This window comes from Ranitomeya imitator, chromosome 2 (assembly GCF_032444005.1).
Source record: "Ranitomeya imitator isolate aRanImi1 chromosome 2, aRanImi1.pri, whole genome shotgun sequence".
Taxonomy (NCBI): domain Eukaryota; kingdom Metazoa; phylum Chordata; class Amphibia; order Anura; family Dendrobatidae; genus Ranitomeya; species Ranitomeya imitator.
Genome location: NC_091283.1, coordinates 248,396,541 through 248,413,863, shown reverse-complemented (window position 1 = coordinate 248,413,863; position 17,323 = coordinate 248,396,541). Strand labels below are relative to the sequence as shown.

The window sequence follows — 17,323 nt, the reverse complement described above, 5'->3', positions numbered from 1 at the left end:
CCAATCTGGGTCAACAAGTGGGTCATCTATCACCTCCTCTTCTATGTCCTGTGCACCTTCCTTTATGTCACCGTGTAAGGTGCTATAGTGTTCAGGACGGGGCACCATAGTCTCATCAGGGTCAGATTCTGGCTCAGTACACTGCAAGGGCAATGTAGTGATCTGAGTCAATGGAACAGCATAATAATCTAGCTGTGGCTGTGCATCAGTGCACTCCATGTCCGATTTATCTTGTAATAGGCAGTTAACAATTTCCCTTTCTAACCCAGGCACGGTATGTGTAAAGAGCTCCATGGAGTAAACTGTAGTGTCGCCTGATGCATTCTTCACTTTTGGTTTGGGTGAAGGACACAAGGAAACGTCTTGTTCCTGACTGGGAGCATCCACTGACGACTCGCTGCTTTTATATTTGGAACTTTCTGAAGAGGAGGCGAAAGAGCTAGAGGCTGAGTCAGCAAGGAAAGCCAAAACTTTTTCCTGCTGCTCCGGCTTTAAAAGCTGTTCTCCTACTCCCAGATAAGAGAGTCTTCGAGGCCTTGTGTAGCCAGACGATGACGCTGGCTCAACACCTATCCAGCCTTAGGTGCTATTGTGCTTTTGCCACTACCACCAGATGCACCACCACCATCAGTACCAGTATGGTACTGTAAAACAAGGTAGAAGATGTATATAAACTTGTTGAGAATTTAAATCTCCCTTTTTTTGGGGGGAGACTGAACCAAAACTCAGACCCAGTGTATAAAACAACTCAATGTAAGTGGCAGAAAGTGGCTGGCTGATATACGAAAACCTAACAGTACTGAAGTATATCCACTTTGTGAGAATTTGAATCTCCCTTTTTTTGGGGGGAGACGGAAACAAAACTCAGGCTCAGTGTATATAACAACGCAATCTAAGTGGCAGAAAGTGTCTGGCTGATATACGACAAACTAACAGGACTGAGGTATATCCAATTTGTGAGAATTTAAATCTCCCTTTTTTGAGGGGGAGACTGAACCAAAACTCAGGCCCTGTGCATAAAACAACACAATGTAAGTGGCAGAAAGTGGCTGGCTGATATACGTCAAACTAACAGGACTGAGGTATTGTCACGCCGTTAACGGCGATAAAGGGGCAGGACGGCGTACTGGGACCCGCACCTGTCCCTGCCACTATAATGGGGCCCTGGCTTTCCCTTATCTCAGGGGTACCTATGATGGTTAGGAGGCCTGAGCTGCCAGCGTATCCCTGTCTCCTGTGCAGGCCCTATCAGTGGCCCCCTCTCCCACCAAGGGAGGTGGACTGCACCAGTGTATAAATACAACAACTAACAGGGTATACAGACAAGGTAACTAAAAAGTCTCAAACTCACCAAATGCTCACACAACCACAGAGGAAACACAGAGAAGGGAAGAGAAGGAAAAAACTAGGAAGGAAAACAGGTTTAACATGCAACCAAAATGGCAGACCTCCAAGCTCTAACACTACGCTCCTTCACACTCCAACCAGGCAGTTGAACTGATCACTGACAATAGCTGTAGTTAGGGCTGGGTCTATATAGAGGATGAGATTACAAAATCCACTTCAGCTGAGAGACCCAGCTCTCAGCAACTCAGCAATAAGGTTAACTCCTGCACTGCTGGCACAAAGCAGCCAGGTCAGAATACAGGAGAAGAGCTTCTGTTCACTGTGTGTGAACGAGGCTCAGAGCGCTGCGGTTCTCTGGAACCTCTCTGTCACGGTAGCCCCATGACAGTACCCCCTCTTCTACGAGGGACCTCCAGAATCTCAGGACCAGGTTTCTCAGGATGAGCTGTATGAAATGCCCGAAGCAACCTAACCGCAAGGACATCGGCAGCAGATACTCATTTCCTCTCCTCAGGACCGTACCCTCTCCAGTGTACCAGATATTGTAGGGATCGACGAACTAAACGAGAATCCATAACCCTGGAAATCTGGAACTCAAGATTTTCATCAACAAGGACCGGAAATGGAGGTGAAGGGGACGGATTGGATGACGCCACAACCTTCTTGAATAAGGAGCGATGAAAAACATTATGGATCTTAAATGACTGAGGCAAAGCCAGCCGAAAAGCAACGGAATTCACGATGGCCACAATCCTATAAGGGCCAATGAACCTAGGGCCCAATTTCCACGAGGGAAATCTCAGCTTAATATTTTTCGAGGACAACCAAACCCAATCACCCACACACAGGTCTGGACCTTCCACACATCTCCGACCAGCCGCATTCTTATACCTGGAATCCATCCTCTTTAATTTATCAAGAATCCCTTGCCATATGGACGTGATGGATGAAGAAAACCTCTCCTCTTCAGGAACACCTGAGGAATCCCTCTTATTAAATTAACTAAATTGAGGATGAAAACCATATGTCCCAAAAAACGGGGACTTACCAGTAGACTCATGAGTACGATTCTTTATAGCAAATTCAGCTAACGGTAAGTACTTAACCCAGTCCTCCTGATTCTCTGAGATGAAACACCTGAGATAAGTTTCAAGATTTTGATTTACGCGTTCAGTCTGACCATTGGATTGAGGATGAAAAGCTGAAGAAAACGACAAATGAGTCCCCAGCCGGCTACAGAAAGCCCTCCAAAACTAAGAAATAAACTGCACCCCACGGTCTGAGACAATATCTGATGGAATACCATGCAGTCTCACAACCTCCTTGATAAAGACCTGTGCCAGAGTCTTAGCATTTGGTAATGCGGGGAGCGCAATGAAATGAGACATCTTGCTACATCTATCAACTATGACTAAAATAACTGTATTACCCTCCGAAACCGGTAAGTCAGTGATGAAATCTATTGACAAATGAGTCCAAGGTCTATTGGGAATCTCCAAAGGTTGAGGAGACCCAGACGGGCGAGAACGAGAGGACTTGGAACATGCACACACACAGTAGGCAGCGACATATTCCTGTACATCATGTCTTACCCCAGACCACCAAAAATGCCGAGTGAGTAGGTCAACGGTAACCTTACTTCCAGGGTGTCCGGCCAAAACCGAGTCATGATGCTCATTTATGACCCTGAGACTGAGATTAGCTGGGATAAAAAGTTTACCAAACAGACAGGCTGCTGGGGCGTTCCCCTGTGCCTCTACCACCTCTTTCTCAAGATCAGAATTAATTGCGGCGACTACTACACCCTTCTGCAGTATAGGACCTGGTTCACAATTATCCCCACCCCCCGGGAAACAAAGGGATAACGCATCAGCCTTGACATTCTTACTTCCTGGCCTGTACGTAATGTAGAAATTGAACCTGGCGAAGAACAGAGACCACCTTGCTTGCCTAGGTGTGAGATGCTTTGCAGATTCTAAATACAACAGATTTTTGTGATCTGTGATCACCATGACAGGGTGAAGTGCTCCTTCCAAAAAATGACGCCATTCCTCAAATGCCCATTTAATTGCCAACAGCTCCCTGTTACCAATATCATAATTCTTCGTAGGAGATAATTTTTTCGAGAAAAATGCACACGGATGCCACTTACTCGGAGAAATTCCCTGTGACAATACAGCTCCCATCCCTACCTCAGAGGCATCCACCTCTACCACAAATGGCTGAGTGATGTCAGGCTGTATTAGTATGGGTGCAGTGGAAAAACACTTTTTCAAATTTTCAAAACCCTTACAGGCCGCACTGGACCATACAGAGAATTCCGTGCCTCTCTTGGTCATGTCTGTCAATGGTTTGGCTACCACTGAAAAGTCTTTAAGAAATTTGCAAAACCTAAAAACCCTCTGTAAAGCCTTAAGGTCCTCAGGATGATCCCACTCCAAGACCGCCCTGACCTTAGCCGGATCCATATGAAAACCTGTGGAGGATAAGAAATAACCCAGAAACGGAATCTCTTTAACCGCGAACATGCATTTCTCAAGTTTGGCAAACAGTTTATTGTCCCTGAGTACCTGAAGGACCTGCCGTACATGATCCTGATGAGACTCGAGGTCAGGGGAATAAATTAAGATGCCATCGAGATATACCACCACAAACCTACCTATTAAGTGACTAAGTATATCATTGACAAAGTGTTGAAACACAGCAGGAGCATTACTTAACCCAAAAGGCATAACCAAGTTCTCGTAATGTCCCTCTGGAGCATTAAACACCGTCTTCCATTCACCCCCCTCCTTCATCCGAATAAGATTATATGCCCCCCTGAGATCTAATTTGGAGAACCATTTAGCCCCCACAATTTGATTAAAGAGGTCTGGAATAAGAGGGAGCGGGAAAGAATCCCGGACCGTAATTTTGTTTTAATTCACGGAAGTCTAAGCATGGGTGTAAACCTCCGTCCTTCTTCTTAACAAAGATGAACCCGGCAGCAATGGGTGATGACGAGGGTCTGATATGACCCTTGGCCAGACTCTCCATGATATAGTCCTTCATGGCCTGTCTATCTGGGGCAGAGATGTTGTATAGCCTACTCTTAGGCAGTTTAGCACCAGGAATGAGACGTAAGGCGCAATCATAAGGACGGTGTGGAGGTAGCTCTCGACTCCCCTCCTCAGAGAATACACCCTCCAAATCTGAGGTGAACTCTGGCAAAACCTGAGAACTCAACCCGGCCAGCCGAGTGCCCAGGCAATGTTCCTGACAAAACTCTATCTAGTAATCTCCCGAGTCTGCCAGTCTAACACCAGGTTGTGCAATGTGAGCCATGGTAAACAGAGAACTACAGGCAACGGCAAACCCCCCAACACATAACAATCTAATGACTCAGAGTGCAACGCCCCTATTTGTAAGCTCACCCCACGGACGATCTGAGTGAAAGTCCCCTGGCTCAAAGGTGCAGAATCAATAGCAATTATAGGTATGGGTCTAGACAACTCTTGAGTCTTAAGCCCATGTGCCTGAACAAACCCAGCATCAATTAAATTAAACCCTGCCCCAGAGTCCAGAAAGGCAGAGATATTGAGCCTACTTTCACAAAGATGAATCTCAGCTGGTAGAAAAAATTGTGGTTTACCTAAGGAGGAAACTAGTTCACCCTCTGCGTCCTCCTTCATTGGCTGAAAAATGGCGCTGAATGCGTCATACGAAACGCAACTTTGGCGCAACTTTGGCGCAACTTTGGCGCGAAGATCGCCAACCTCATGGCCGATCCCACACTAGGATCGGGTCGGGTTTCATGAAACCCGACTTTGCGAAAGTCGTCGATTTTTGAATTTGTCTGATCCATTTCGCTCAACCCTACTATTGACTTACCTTCAGGGGGTGAATTATGGGTATAGTTTTACATTTGGAATTAAAAACATTTAGTTTTATCCTTTTATCAGCAAAAATGAGGAATGACAAGAGACAACCCATTTAAGAAGATTCAATTTTGGATAAAACTATTCCAACATTATGAACATAAAAAGGCTTCTCCCCTATGTGACGTCTCTGATGTTTATTAACAGTTGATTTCCAAGTAAAATATTTCCCACATTAAGAAAATCAAAAAGGCTTCTCCTCTGTGTGACTCCTCTGATGTCTAACAAGAAGCACTTTCCATTTAAAACATTTCCCACATTCTGAACAGGAAAAAGGCTTCTCCCCTGTGTGAGTTCTCTGGTGACTAGCAAGATGCCCTTTCTGGTTAAAACATTTCCCACATTCTGAACAGAAAAAAGGCTTCTCCCCTGTGTGGGTTCTTTGATGGCGATCAAGTTCTACTTTCGTTTTAAAACATTTCCCACATTCTGAACATGAAAAAGTCTTCTCTCCTGTGTGAGTTCTTTGGTGTTCATCAAGATTCCATTTCTGGTTAAAACATTTCCCACATTCTGAACAGGAAAAAGGTTTCTCCCCTGTGTGAGATCTCTGGTGATTAACCAAATATGATTTCTGGTTAAAACATTTCCCACATTCTGAACAGGAAAAAGGCTTCTCCCCTGTGTGAATTCTATAGTGCCTCACCAAATCTGATTTTTGGATAAAACATTTCCCACATTCTGAACAGGAAAAAGGCTGCTCCCCTGTGTGAGTTCTCTGGTGACTAACAAGATACCATTTCTGGCTAAAACATTTCCCACATTCTGAACATGAAAAAGGCTTCTCTCCTGCATGAGTTATTTGGTGACTAACAAGATTCGCTTTATAGCTAAAACATTTCCCACATTCTGAACAGGAAAAAGGCTTCTCCCCTGTGTGGATTCTTTGGTGTCTAACAAGATATGATTTATGTGCAAAACATTTCCCACATTCTGAACAGGCAAATGAGTTCTTTGCTTTAGGAGCAGTTTGTTTTTTAATGCCTCTTTTGTGACTTTGATTTTCCTTGGTAGTCAGTAATGAATCAGAAGATGGGACCTGTTTCATAGGATCAGATGATAGATCTTTGCTGTGAATGGATGATGGTATATCTGGAGTAACAGCAATCACTTCAGTTGTATCTTCTAGGATCTCAAGATCATCAGATTTAAAAATTGAATATGTCAGCTGTCCCTCTGATCTCCTGGTACAGTCATCTGCTAAGATAAAAAAAACAATTATTATTAATAAAATATCCATAAGTTTTATATTTTTTAACATTTCTACTTAAACTGTCCATAAAAATGGCAAGCTATGTAAAAAAACTTTAATTATTTACCAAGACTATGACCGTTCACAGTCTAATAGAAAACCTTGTTGGATGAACAAGTAGTGTGTGGTGTTCAACTGTTTGTTCATTCTGCCTCCCAAATATCGAATAAAAAGAAACCAATCAATGTTATGCAGGCGAAAATAATACTAATTCTCATCTCACAAAAAACAAGTCCACACTCAGGTCCATCATCTGTCAATGGAAAAACAGAGGTTCCCACACTATTAGTGGCTCAAAGGCTGTTGAAAAGTAACAGAGTTTCTATAAACCAATCCAGAAAAATCCGCTCTCACTTCTGAGTCTTGCAGTGTGCTCAAACAACATTTAGGATCTCTGTATTTACCAATATTATAGTGAGAAGAATCCACTTAATTTGCGATGTGTCTCCTGGAGCACAATCTGGGCACTATGTGCTGGGTAATAAAATGGCAAATGTATAATTTTCACTCTCCAACATCCACTTTGTGCTAATTTCCGGAAAGTGGCTGTGGGATCAAAATATTCACTCCTCCTACACATGTAGTCTAAATTGTTGGTACCCCTCGTTTAATGACTGAAAACCCAGAATGGTCACAGAAATAACTTGAATCTGACAAAAGTAATAATAAAAGATCTATGAAAATGAACAAATGAAAGTCAGACATTGCTTTTCAACGATGTTTCCACATAATTAAAAAAAAAATAAATAAAACTCATGAAATAGGCCTGGACAGAAATTATGGTACCCTTAACTTACCCACTTCATGACTGCTAACGGTAGATAAATGTTGACGCTAGCAGAGCTTTGTGGAGAGACGACGTTTGTCTACGGTCGGCAGTTTTGTGCTCATCGGGACCCCCATATACCTTATAATGAGGGGATTCCGACGCACAACGCTTCTTTTGACCCCTGACCTCATCGAGACCTGATTGGTTCAGGTCCAGATGACGTCAGCGCCACACCAGCCAATGGACAAATCACTGGGAAAGTTTGTTGTAGCAATGAACTTTCCCGGGCGATCTGCCTCATAAAAACGCTGTTTCTCCTCAGATCTCCTGTCAGCGAGAGATTAGAGGAGAAACAGTGTTACAGGTGCAACTTGCAACAGCTGTGTCAGTCAGCGAACGTGTTATAAAGTAAAAAAAACAGATAAGGCGGGTTAGGGTTAGCGCTAGAGTTAGGGTTAGTATTGGGGCTAAAGTTAGGGTTACTGTTATTCTAAAGTTAGGGTTACTGTTATTCTAAAGTTAGGGTTACTGTTAGGGTTACTGTTAGGCTAAAGTTAGGGTTGGGGTTTATTCTAAAGTTAGGGATAGGCTAAAGGATCAGGCTTTTCTCAATTGTCTCCCCAATAATTTGGTCACCTCAGCCATGTCACGTCAGAGTTTCCCATTTCCGGAAGAAAAAAAAACCGAATAAAATGACCCATCAGTATTATAGTGCAGAGGAGGCTTATGCACTTTTATGTTCTGACAGCGAAGAAAGTGCAGTGTCAGATGGCGATGTGGATTCCGAGGGCTTTAGTAGCAGCGACAGTGATAGCTCAGAAATGAGCAGTGATTCTGGTCCATCCTCACACAGAAGGATCAGTACAACAAGAAGGACAAATAGCGCTTCTGGAGAAATGTCTCCAACTCAGGGAACAATGCCCAGTACTAGCGCTGTCCCTAGTGCTCGTGAATTGGCGTACACCAATGTCTAAGGGGCTTTGGTTCTTGATGTAGCATTTCCCAGATGGGAGGCTTCGGATCTGGCTACTCCAGTCATCCCTAATTTTAATGCCATTCCTGGTATAAATGTGGAGGTTGAAAATTTTGGAACAATTATTTTTTTTTTTTATTTGTTTCTGACAGATACAGATAGCTTGCTAGAACATATTATCCTACAAACAAATTCATATATGTCCCAATTCATCAGCCAGAATCCACAATCCTATTATGCTAGGTCAAATTTATGGACACCAACTAAGGACATAGAAATGAAAAAATTTTTGGGACTTACATTCGCTATGGGGCTTGTTAAAAAGAAACAAGCATTCGGTCCTACTGGACCAACCATCCTGTTCAAGCCACCCCAATGTTTTCTGCCATTCTTCCTAGGACCCTTTATTAAATGCTCATTAGATTTTGTCATTTTAACCCCTTAAGCTCCAAGGGTGGTTTGCACGTTAATGACCGGGCCAATTTTTACAATTCTGACCACTTTCCCTTTATGAGGTTATAACTCTGGAATGCTTCAAAGGATCCTGATGATTCTGACATTGTTTCTCGTGACATATTGTACTTTATGATAGTGGTAAAATTTCTTCGATACGACTTGCGTTTACTTGTGAAAAAAAAAATGGAAATTTGGCGAAAATTTAGAAAATTTCGCAATTTTCCACATTTGAATTTTTATGCCTTTAAATCAGAGATATGCCACACAAAATACTTAAGTAACATTTCCCACATGTGTACTTTACATCAGCACAATTATGGAACCAATTTTTTTTGTTAGGGAGTTATAAGGGTTAAAAGTTGACCAGCAATTTTTCATTTTTACAACACCATTTTTTTTAGGGACCACATCTCATTTGAAGTCATTTTTTGAGTCTATATGATTGAAAATAACCAAGTGTGACAACATTCTAAAAACTGCACCCCTCAAGGTGCTCAAAACCACATTCAAGAAGTTTATTAACCCTTCAGGTGTTTCACAGGAATTTTTGGAATGTTTAAATAAAAATGAACATTTAACTTTTTTCACACAAAATTTATTTCAGCTCCAATTTGATTTTTTTTTACCAAGGGTAACAGGAGAAAATGGACGAAGGCAGACGCCGAAACGCGCGTCAGGGTTCGGCACATCCCAGGGACTCACACTCCACATAGCAGGTAATACCAGGTGGCTTTTTTGACCTTTATTACTTTTCATTTTATTCCGTTTTGTGCCCGCCTGGTGCTTTATACTTCACCGGTTATCATGTCCAACATGTCACATATCGGTCTGACTTAGCGCCAGTAATTTGCACCATTATTTAACGTCAGCACTTTATTTGGTCTCCTTCTGCCACCAATTAATCAAGTTTGCACACGCACTTTATCACATTGATTTGGTATATCTGCTACTTATTCCTATATATGGCCTACTGACACAGATATGCACATACAGTGGGGCAAAAAAGTATTTAGTCAGTCAGCAATAGTGCAAGTTCCACCACTTAAAAAGATTAGAGGCGTCTGTAATTTACATCATAGGTAGACTTCAACTATGGGAGACAAACTGATAAAAAAAATCCAGAAAATCACATTGTCTGTTTTTTTAACATTTTATTTGCATATTATGGTGGAAAATAAGTATTTGGTCAGAAACAAAATTTCATCTCAATACTTTGTAATATATCCTTTGTTGGCAATGACAGAGGTCACACTTTTTCTGTAAGTCTTCACAAGGTTGCCACACACTGTTGTTGGTATGTTGGCCCATTCCTCCATGCAGATCTCCTCTAGAGCAGTGATGTTTTTGGCTTTTCGCTTGGCAACACGGAATTTCAACTTCCTCCAAAGGTTTTCTATAGGGTTGAGATCTGGAGACTGGCTAGGCCACTCCAGGACCTTGAAATGCTTCTTACGAAGCCACTCCTTCGTTGCCCTGGCGGTGTGCTTTGGATCATTGTCATGTTGAAAGACCCAGCCACGTTTCATCTTCAATGCCCTTGCTGATGGAAGGAGGTTTGCACTCAAAATCTCACGATACATGGCCCCATTCATTCTTTCATGTACCCGGATCAGTCGTCCTGGCCCCTTTGCAGAGAAACAGCCCCAAAGCATGATGTTTCCACCGCCATGCTTTACAGTAGGTATGGTGTTTGATGGATGCAACTCAGTATTCTTTTTCCTCCAAACACGACAAGTTGTGTTTCTACCAAACAGTTCCAGTTTGGTTTCATCAGACCATAGCACATTCTCCCAAAACTCCTCTGGATCATCCAAATGCTCTCTAGCAAACTTCAGACGGGCTCGGACATGTACTGGCTTAAGCAGTGGGACACGTCTGGCACTGCAGGATCTGAGTCCATGGTGGCGTAGTGTGTTACTTATGGTAGGCCTTGTTACATTGGTCCCAGCTCTCTGCAGTTTATTCACTAGGTCCCCCCGCGTGGTTCTGGGATTTTTGCTCACCGTTCTTGTGATCATTCTGACCCCACGGGGTGGGATTTTGCGTGGAGCCCCAGATCGAGGGAGATTATCAGTGGTCTTGTATGTCTTCCATTTTCTAATTATTGCTCCCACTGTTGATTTCTTCACTCCAAGCTGGTTGGCTATTGCAGATTCAGTCTTCCCAGCCTGGTGCAGGGCTACAATTTTGTTTCTGGTGTCCTTTGACAGCTCTTTGGTCTTCACCATAGTGGAGTTTGGAGTCAGACTGTTTGAGGGTGTGCACAGGTGTCCTTTTATACTGATAACAAGTTTAAACAGGTGCCATTACTACAGATAATGAGTGGAGGAAAGAGGAGACTCTTAAAGAAGAAGTTACAGGTCTGTGAGAGCCAGAAATCTTGATTGTTTGTTTCTGACCAAATACTTATTTTCCACCATAATATGCAAAAAAAATGATAAAAAAACAGACAATGTGATTTTCTGGATTTTTTTTTCTCAGTTTGTCTCCCATAGTTGAGGTCTACCTATGATGTAAATTACAGACGCCTCTCATCTTTTTAAGTGGTGGAACTTGCACTATTGCTGACTGACTAAATACTTTTTTGCCCCACTGTATATGCTGATTTCACACTGTGGTTATACAGTTAATTTATTTTTGTGCCATTTTTTATGTCCCTGGTGTTGTGCCTTTAATGGTATTTTTTCCCACCGTTCCACTATATATTACACTAGCTGAAGAGCCCGGCGTTGCCTGGGCATAGTAAATATCTGTGGTTAGTTATAGCACCTCACTTCTCATATTTTCCCATCACGCCTCTCATTTTCCCAATCACATCTTTCATTTTCCCCCTCACATCTCTCATTTTCTCCCTCACATCTCTCATTTTCTCCCTCACTCCTCTCATTCCCCCCTAACACTTGTCATTTCAACCTCACATCTGTCATTTTCTGATCACTCCATTATTTTTCCTCACTCCTCTCATTTTGCACTCACACCTTTTCATTTTCACCTCACACCTCTCATTTTCACCTCACACCTCTCATTTTCACCTCATCACCTCAGTATATACATGTTTGTCATCTCCCTTATATATAGTATACATCTGTATGTCATGTCCTGTAAATAGTATATACCTGTATGTCATCTCCCCTGTATATATTATATACCTGCTGTGTGTCATCTCCCCTATATATAGTATATACCTGAATGTCATCTCCTTCTATATATAGTATATACCTGTATGTCATCTCCTCCTGTATATAGTATATACCTGTGTTTCATTTCCCCTGTATATAGTATATATCTGTGTGTCATCTCCTCCTGTATATAGTATATACCTGCATGCCATCTTCTATATATAGCATATACCTGTATGTCATCTCCTCCTGTATATAGTATATACCTGTAGGTCATCTGCTCCTGTATATAGTATATACCTGTATGTCATCTCCTCCTGTATATATATATATATGTACCTGTATGTCATCTCCTCCTCTATATAGTATATACCTGTGTGTCATCTCTCCTGTATATAGTATATATCTGTGTGTCATCTCCCCTGTATATAGTATATACCTGTGTGTCATCTCCTCCTGTATTAGACCTCGTTCACACGTTATTTGCACAGTATTTTTACCTCAGTATTTGTAAGCTAAATTGGCAGCCTGATAAATCCCCAGCCAACAGGAAGCCCTCCCCCTGGCAGTATATATTAGCTCACACATACACATAATAGACAGGTCATGTGACTGACAGCTGCCGTATTTCCTATATGGTACATTTGTTGTAGTTTGTCTGCTTATTAATCAGATTTTTATTTTTGAAGGATAAGACCAGACTTGTGTGTGTTTTAGGGCGAGTTTCGTCTGTCAAGTTGTGTGTGTTGAGTTGCGTGTGGCGACATGCATGTAGCGACTTTTGTGAGATGAGTTTTGTGTGGCAACATGCGTATAGCAACTTTTTGTGTGTCGAGTTGCATGTGACAGGTTAGTGTAGCAACTTGTGTGCAGCAAGTTTTGCACATGGCGAGTTTTGCGCGTGGCGAGTTGTGTGTGGTGCCTTTTGAGTATGTGCAAGTTTTGTGTGAGGCAAATTTTGCATGTGTTGCAACTTTTGTGCATGTGGCAATTTTTCCGCGTGTGCAAGTTTTGCGTGTGGCGAGTTTTCCATGAGGTGAGTTTTGCACTTGTGGCGAGTTTTGCAAGAGCCTAGTTTTTGCATGTGGCGAGTTCTGCGCGTGGCGAGTTTTGAGCGGCGACTTTTGTGTTTTGACTTTTATGTGGCGAGGTTGGTGTATGTGTGGTGATATGTGTGCTGAGGGTGATATGTGTTCAAGCACGTGGTAGTGTGTGGCGCATTTTGTGTGTGTGTTCATATCCCAGTGTGTGGTGAGTATCCCATGTCGGGGCCCCACCTTAGCAACTGTACGGTATATACTCTTTGGCGCCATCGCTCTCACTCTTTACGTCCCCCTTATTCACATCTGGCAGCTGTCAATTTGCCTCCAACACTTTTCCTTTCATTTTTTCCCATTATGTAGATAGGGGCAAAATAGTTTGGTGATTTGGTAAGCACGGGGTTAAAATTTCACCTCACAACATAGCCTATGACGCTCTCAGGGTCCAGACGTGTGACTGTGCAAAATTTTGTGGCTGTAGCTTTGACGCCTCAAACACTTTTCCTTTCACTTTTTCCCCATTATGTAGATAGGGGCAAAATTGTTTGGTGAATTGGAACGTGCGGGGTTAAAATTTCGCCTCACAACATAGCCTATGACGCTCTCGGGGTCCAGACGTGTGACTGTGCAAAATTTTGTGGCTGTAGCTTCAACGCCTCCAACACTTTTCCTTTCACTTTTTTCCCCATTATGTAGATAGGGGCAAAATTGTTTGGTGAATTGGAACGCGCGGGGTTAAAATTTCACCTCACAATATAGCTTATGACGCTCTCTGGGTCCAGACGTGTGACTGTGCATAATTTTGTGGCTGTAGCTGCGACGGTGCAGATGCCAATCCCGGACATACATACACACATACACACATTCAGCTTTATATATTAGATATTTTAATAAATATTGTTATTTATGCTTTATTTTGGACTTTGTCACGTTTTTTTCTTCGTGTTTCTATGTGGTTTGCCGATTTGTCCATTACACCTTCCATTGGTGCACATTGGTGGTTATATTATTTTCTTCTTATATATTTGTTTTGTGCACCGTGCCTTGAGATTTATTTAACTGGTCCTGACTCCTGTTTCAGCCCTATGCTGAAACCACCACCCGCCACCCAGTGAAGAGACCACACACCAACCCCCACAGAAAGCAAAGACAGGGAAAACTAAAAACGCACCATGCCGCAGACACACAGGAAAACAAAATAATGTGCACAGGGCAAAACAAATACAAATATAAAAAGGAGAAATATAACAAAGGATAATACATCACCAGATACGATATTTCTTCTCCAAGACCACCACTCCAGACCGGAATCACTAGTCACAAGCTATAATCGGCGACGCCCAATGTCCAGCAAGACTATTTAAAGGCCATAGGCGTAACCCAGCCCCAACCCGAGTACCAGCTAGATTAACCCCGGGCAACCTGGATCAAGTCCAGCTGGCGCCACTGAGCGTATAGTGGACGAATGTGGAATTACCGCTGTCTGTCGGACGCCCTAGTGTGAATAGCGTCCGACATGACAAAAGCTGATTTAATGTGACGCTTCTTTGACATTGTCAGGTTTTTAATTCTGCATTCACAATCCAAATGACAATTGTTTTTCCTAAAAACAATTGTACAAAATTATTGCCAGGTCGTACAACTGATATAGTGGTCAGTAATACTGTTATTCCTCATGTACTCACAGTTAACTGATGCAAAGTTTGTTGAAAGGATAATACTTCTTACAGTCTTCCTCTTCCGAGTAGCAGCTGTGAGATGCTTGGAAGACGCACACCTAGTAAACATCTAGTCTAGAGGAGGAGCTTTACTACTAAGAATTTGCAACACATTTTCACTTTCAGTTTCATACATTGTAAATAGGGGGGTTGGGGCAGCATGAGGTTAACCAAGTATAAGATTAGTTAAGGGCAGTGGAGAACAGTGACACACAAGAAGTAAGAAATGTCTCTATCTCCAGCAGAACTGCTTATCACTGTTGTTCATAGTTTGATAGAACATATATATTTGAGTAACATTTATAAAATTCATATGAAAGTTCAATTATTAAATATTAATACATTTTTTTTAAAGCTGGAGTCGGAGTCGGTACATTTCTACCGACTCTGACTCCAACCAAAACTAACTCCGACTCCATGACTCCGACTCCACAGCCCTGTGTGAAACCACTGTCAGCTTACTACTGCAGCGCCCCAGAGACCTGGTTGTTGCAGTAGTATCGCTCTGCCGCCAAGGGGAGTAATGGTACTTCTGATGGTACTAAAGGAGTTCATCTGACCAGGTATCACCAGCACACAGTACACTTCACACTCCGGCCACTAGGGGGAGCAAAAGGTTTTATTTATTAGGCCACTCCTCACACTGGTAAAACTAGGGGTTAGATAGGAAGTTAGGCAGAAGCTGACTGGGTTTTGTTCAGGCAACATCCCGTGGCAGGGGGTGTTGCGGGGGAAGATTCAGGGGGTCCCTGTTAGGCGTGGGAACCTGGCAGGCACCTAGCGACAAGAATAGAACATTACGGAGCCGCACCTGCGCTATCTGCGGCGGCATCCAAAGAAAGGACACGAAGCAAAGGATATTGTGGACAGTGAGAAACGAGATCAAAGCACAAAGGAGAGCCAGTAGGAGTCGTGCCCGGAGAACGCCAACATCCTACTGAGGCACGTAGCCGGTGCCCGGAACACAGAGGAAGTAACTGACTTTATGCCTTACTTCAAATACCGCAGGACAGTTAATTATAAGTTGGCTGTCTACCTTACATCACCTAAGCAGACATAGGGGGCAACGCGTGGAGAGGGGCATCTCTAGAGTCCCGGAAGAGCTCCGAGCCTTCCCGTCAAATGGGTGCGTCCTAGCCATAACAAACCTGGGGGACGGAGAATAGAAAGAACGAGAAAGAACTAGAAAGAACTGAAATGAACGAGAATAGAAGTTGTGAGGACTATCCCGAATGCTCAGCAGGGAAGCACTACAACACACAGGCGCTAGTGGTAGGCAACGATTTCCACCTGCAAAGGGAACTCTGGATGTGCCTTCGGACCGGCCGGTCTCAGACAGCCCTGTTGACAGTGCTCTGGATTGAGGATCCTGAAGCCTTCAGTAAAGAGGTAAAGAGACTGCAACCCTGTGTCCTCATTATTGACTGCACCTCACACCATCGCCATCTACATTATCGGGAAGCCCTGGGGACACACTTCGCCTGTGGGAAGGTATACCATCTAGCTGCCATTCCATCACCCCAGCGGACCCCTAAGCAGTGTCGGTCACCCTGACCGAATACCACAGGTGATGTCACGAACCCTTGACAAACTACCATCACCCCTTTTATTGGACGCCCCTTGGCAGGGTCACGGACCGGGTCCAGCCACCGTGACAACCCCAGAACTGAGACAGAGAGGACCGGTACTGAGTAACCTGTGGCCCTGTGTCTGGGGGCGCTCCACTACCTTCCCCTGATATTGGGATGTCATCGCCCCCTTTATCCACTATCAAGATATTTGACTTCTCCCAATTGATTTCAAGACCTGATATATCACCAAATGTCCTGAGAATATTCAGCGCCCTTCAAGGCCTCTCCAGAATTTTCTAAAAAATAGTAGCATGTCATCTGCATATAGGCCTATTTTATCCTCTATAATGCCATACCGGAACCCCCTAACCGAAACAGAATTACTAAATGTCTGTGCTAGGGGTTCCACTGCCAACACAAAAAGCAGCGGATATAGCGGGCACTCCTGCCTAGTCCCCCTATATAGCAGTCTAGCAGTCGGAGAAGAATACAATAACCTCACCTATGAGATAAAAGTCGGCCGAAACCAAAAGATCTCAGAACCTACCAAAGATAGCACCATTCAACACCATCAAATGCTTTACGCGCATCCGGTGAGACTACAACTCTATTACCCTCGTTGTCAGATGGCAGCTGCAAGTTCAGGAACAATCTTCGTAAATTAATCGCTGTAGACTTATTTGGCATAAAACCAGATTGATCAGGATGGACCAGATTCTGGACCACACTTGCCAACGGGTTAGCCACTACCTTAGCCAAAATCTTAACATCCACCTTCAGCAACAAAATCGGCCTATATGACTCTGCCAAACCCGGGTCCCTACCTTCCTTTAAAATGACCACTACTACCACCTCTCTCATGGACGCCAGCAACTCTCCCTCCCTATCTTTAATTTAGCCACTGTAATATCCAATAAATTCTTATATATCTCAAGCGGGAGACCATCAAATCCAGAGGCCTTGTTATTAGTCATTGACATGATGGCAAGTTTAATCTCCTCCTCCGTTATAGGTTCATCCAACCTCCTCCTATCATAGTACCCTATTCTGGGACGTTTCGTCTCACCCAGGAAGTTTACAATGTTCCCCAATGTAGCCCTCAATCCAGATGAATACAGTTGCTCATAAAAACTTCTAAACTCACCCAAAATATCTACTACA

The 17,323-nt window shown here is 43.2% G+C and overlaps 1 protein-coding gene across 1 annotated transcript in view; it reads right to left on the bottom strand.

Annotated features, from left to right (window-relative positions):
- Nucleotides 1-5,313: 5,313 nt before the first annotated feature.
- Nucleotides 5,314-17,323, bottom strand: part of LOC138662911 (zinc finger protein 773-like) — a 48,895-nt gene continuing 36,885 nt past the window's right edge. The window contains exon 7 of the mRNA XM_069748912.1: nt 5,314-6,464. Coding sequence (XP_069605013.1) covers nt 5,449-6,464 — 1,016 coding nt within the window. The 3' untranslated portion in view covers nt 5,314-5,448. The remainder of the gene's footprint in view (nt 6,465-17,323) is intronic.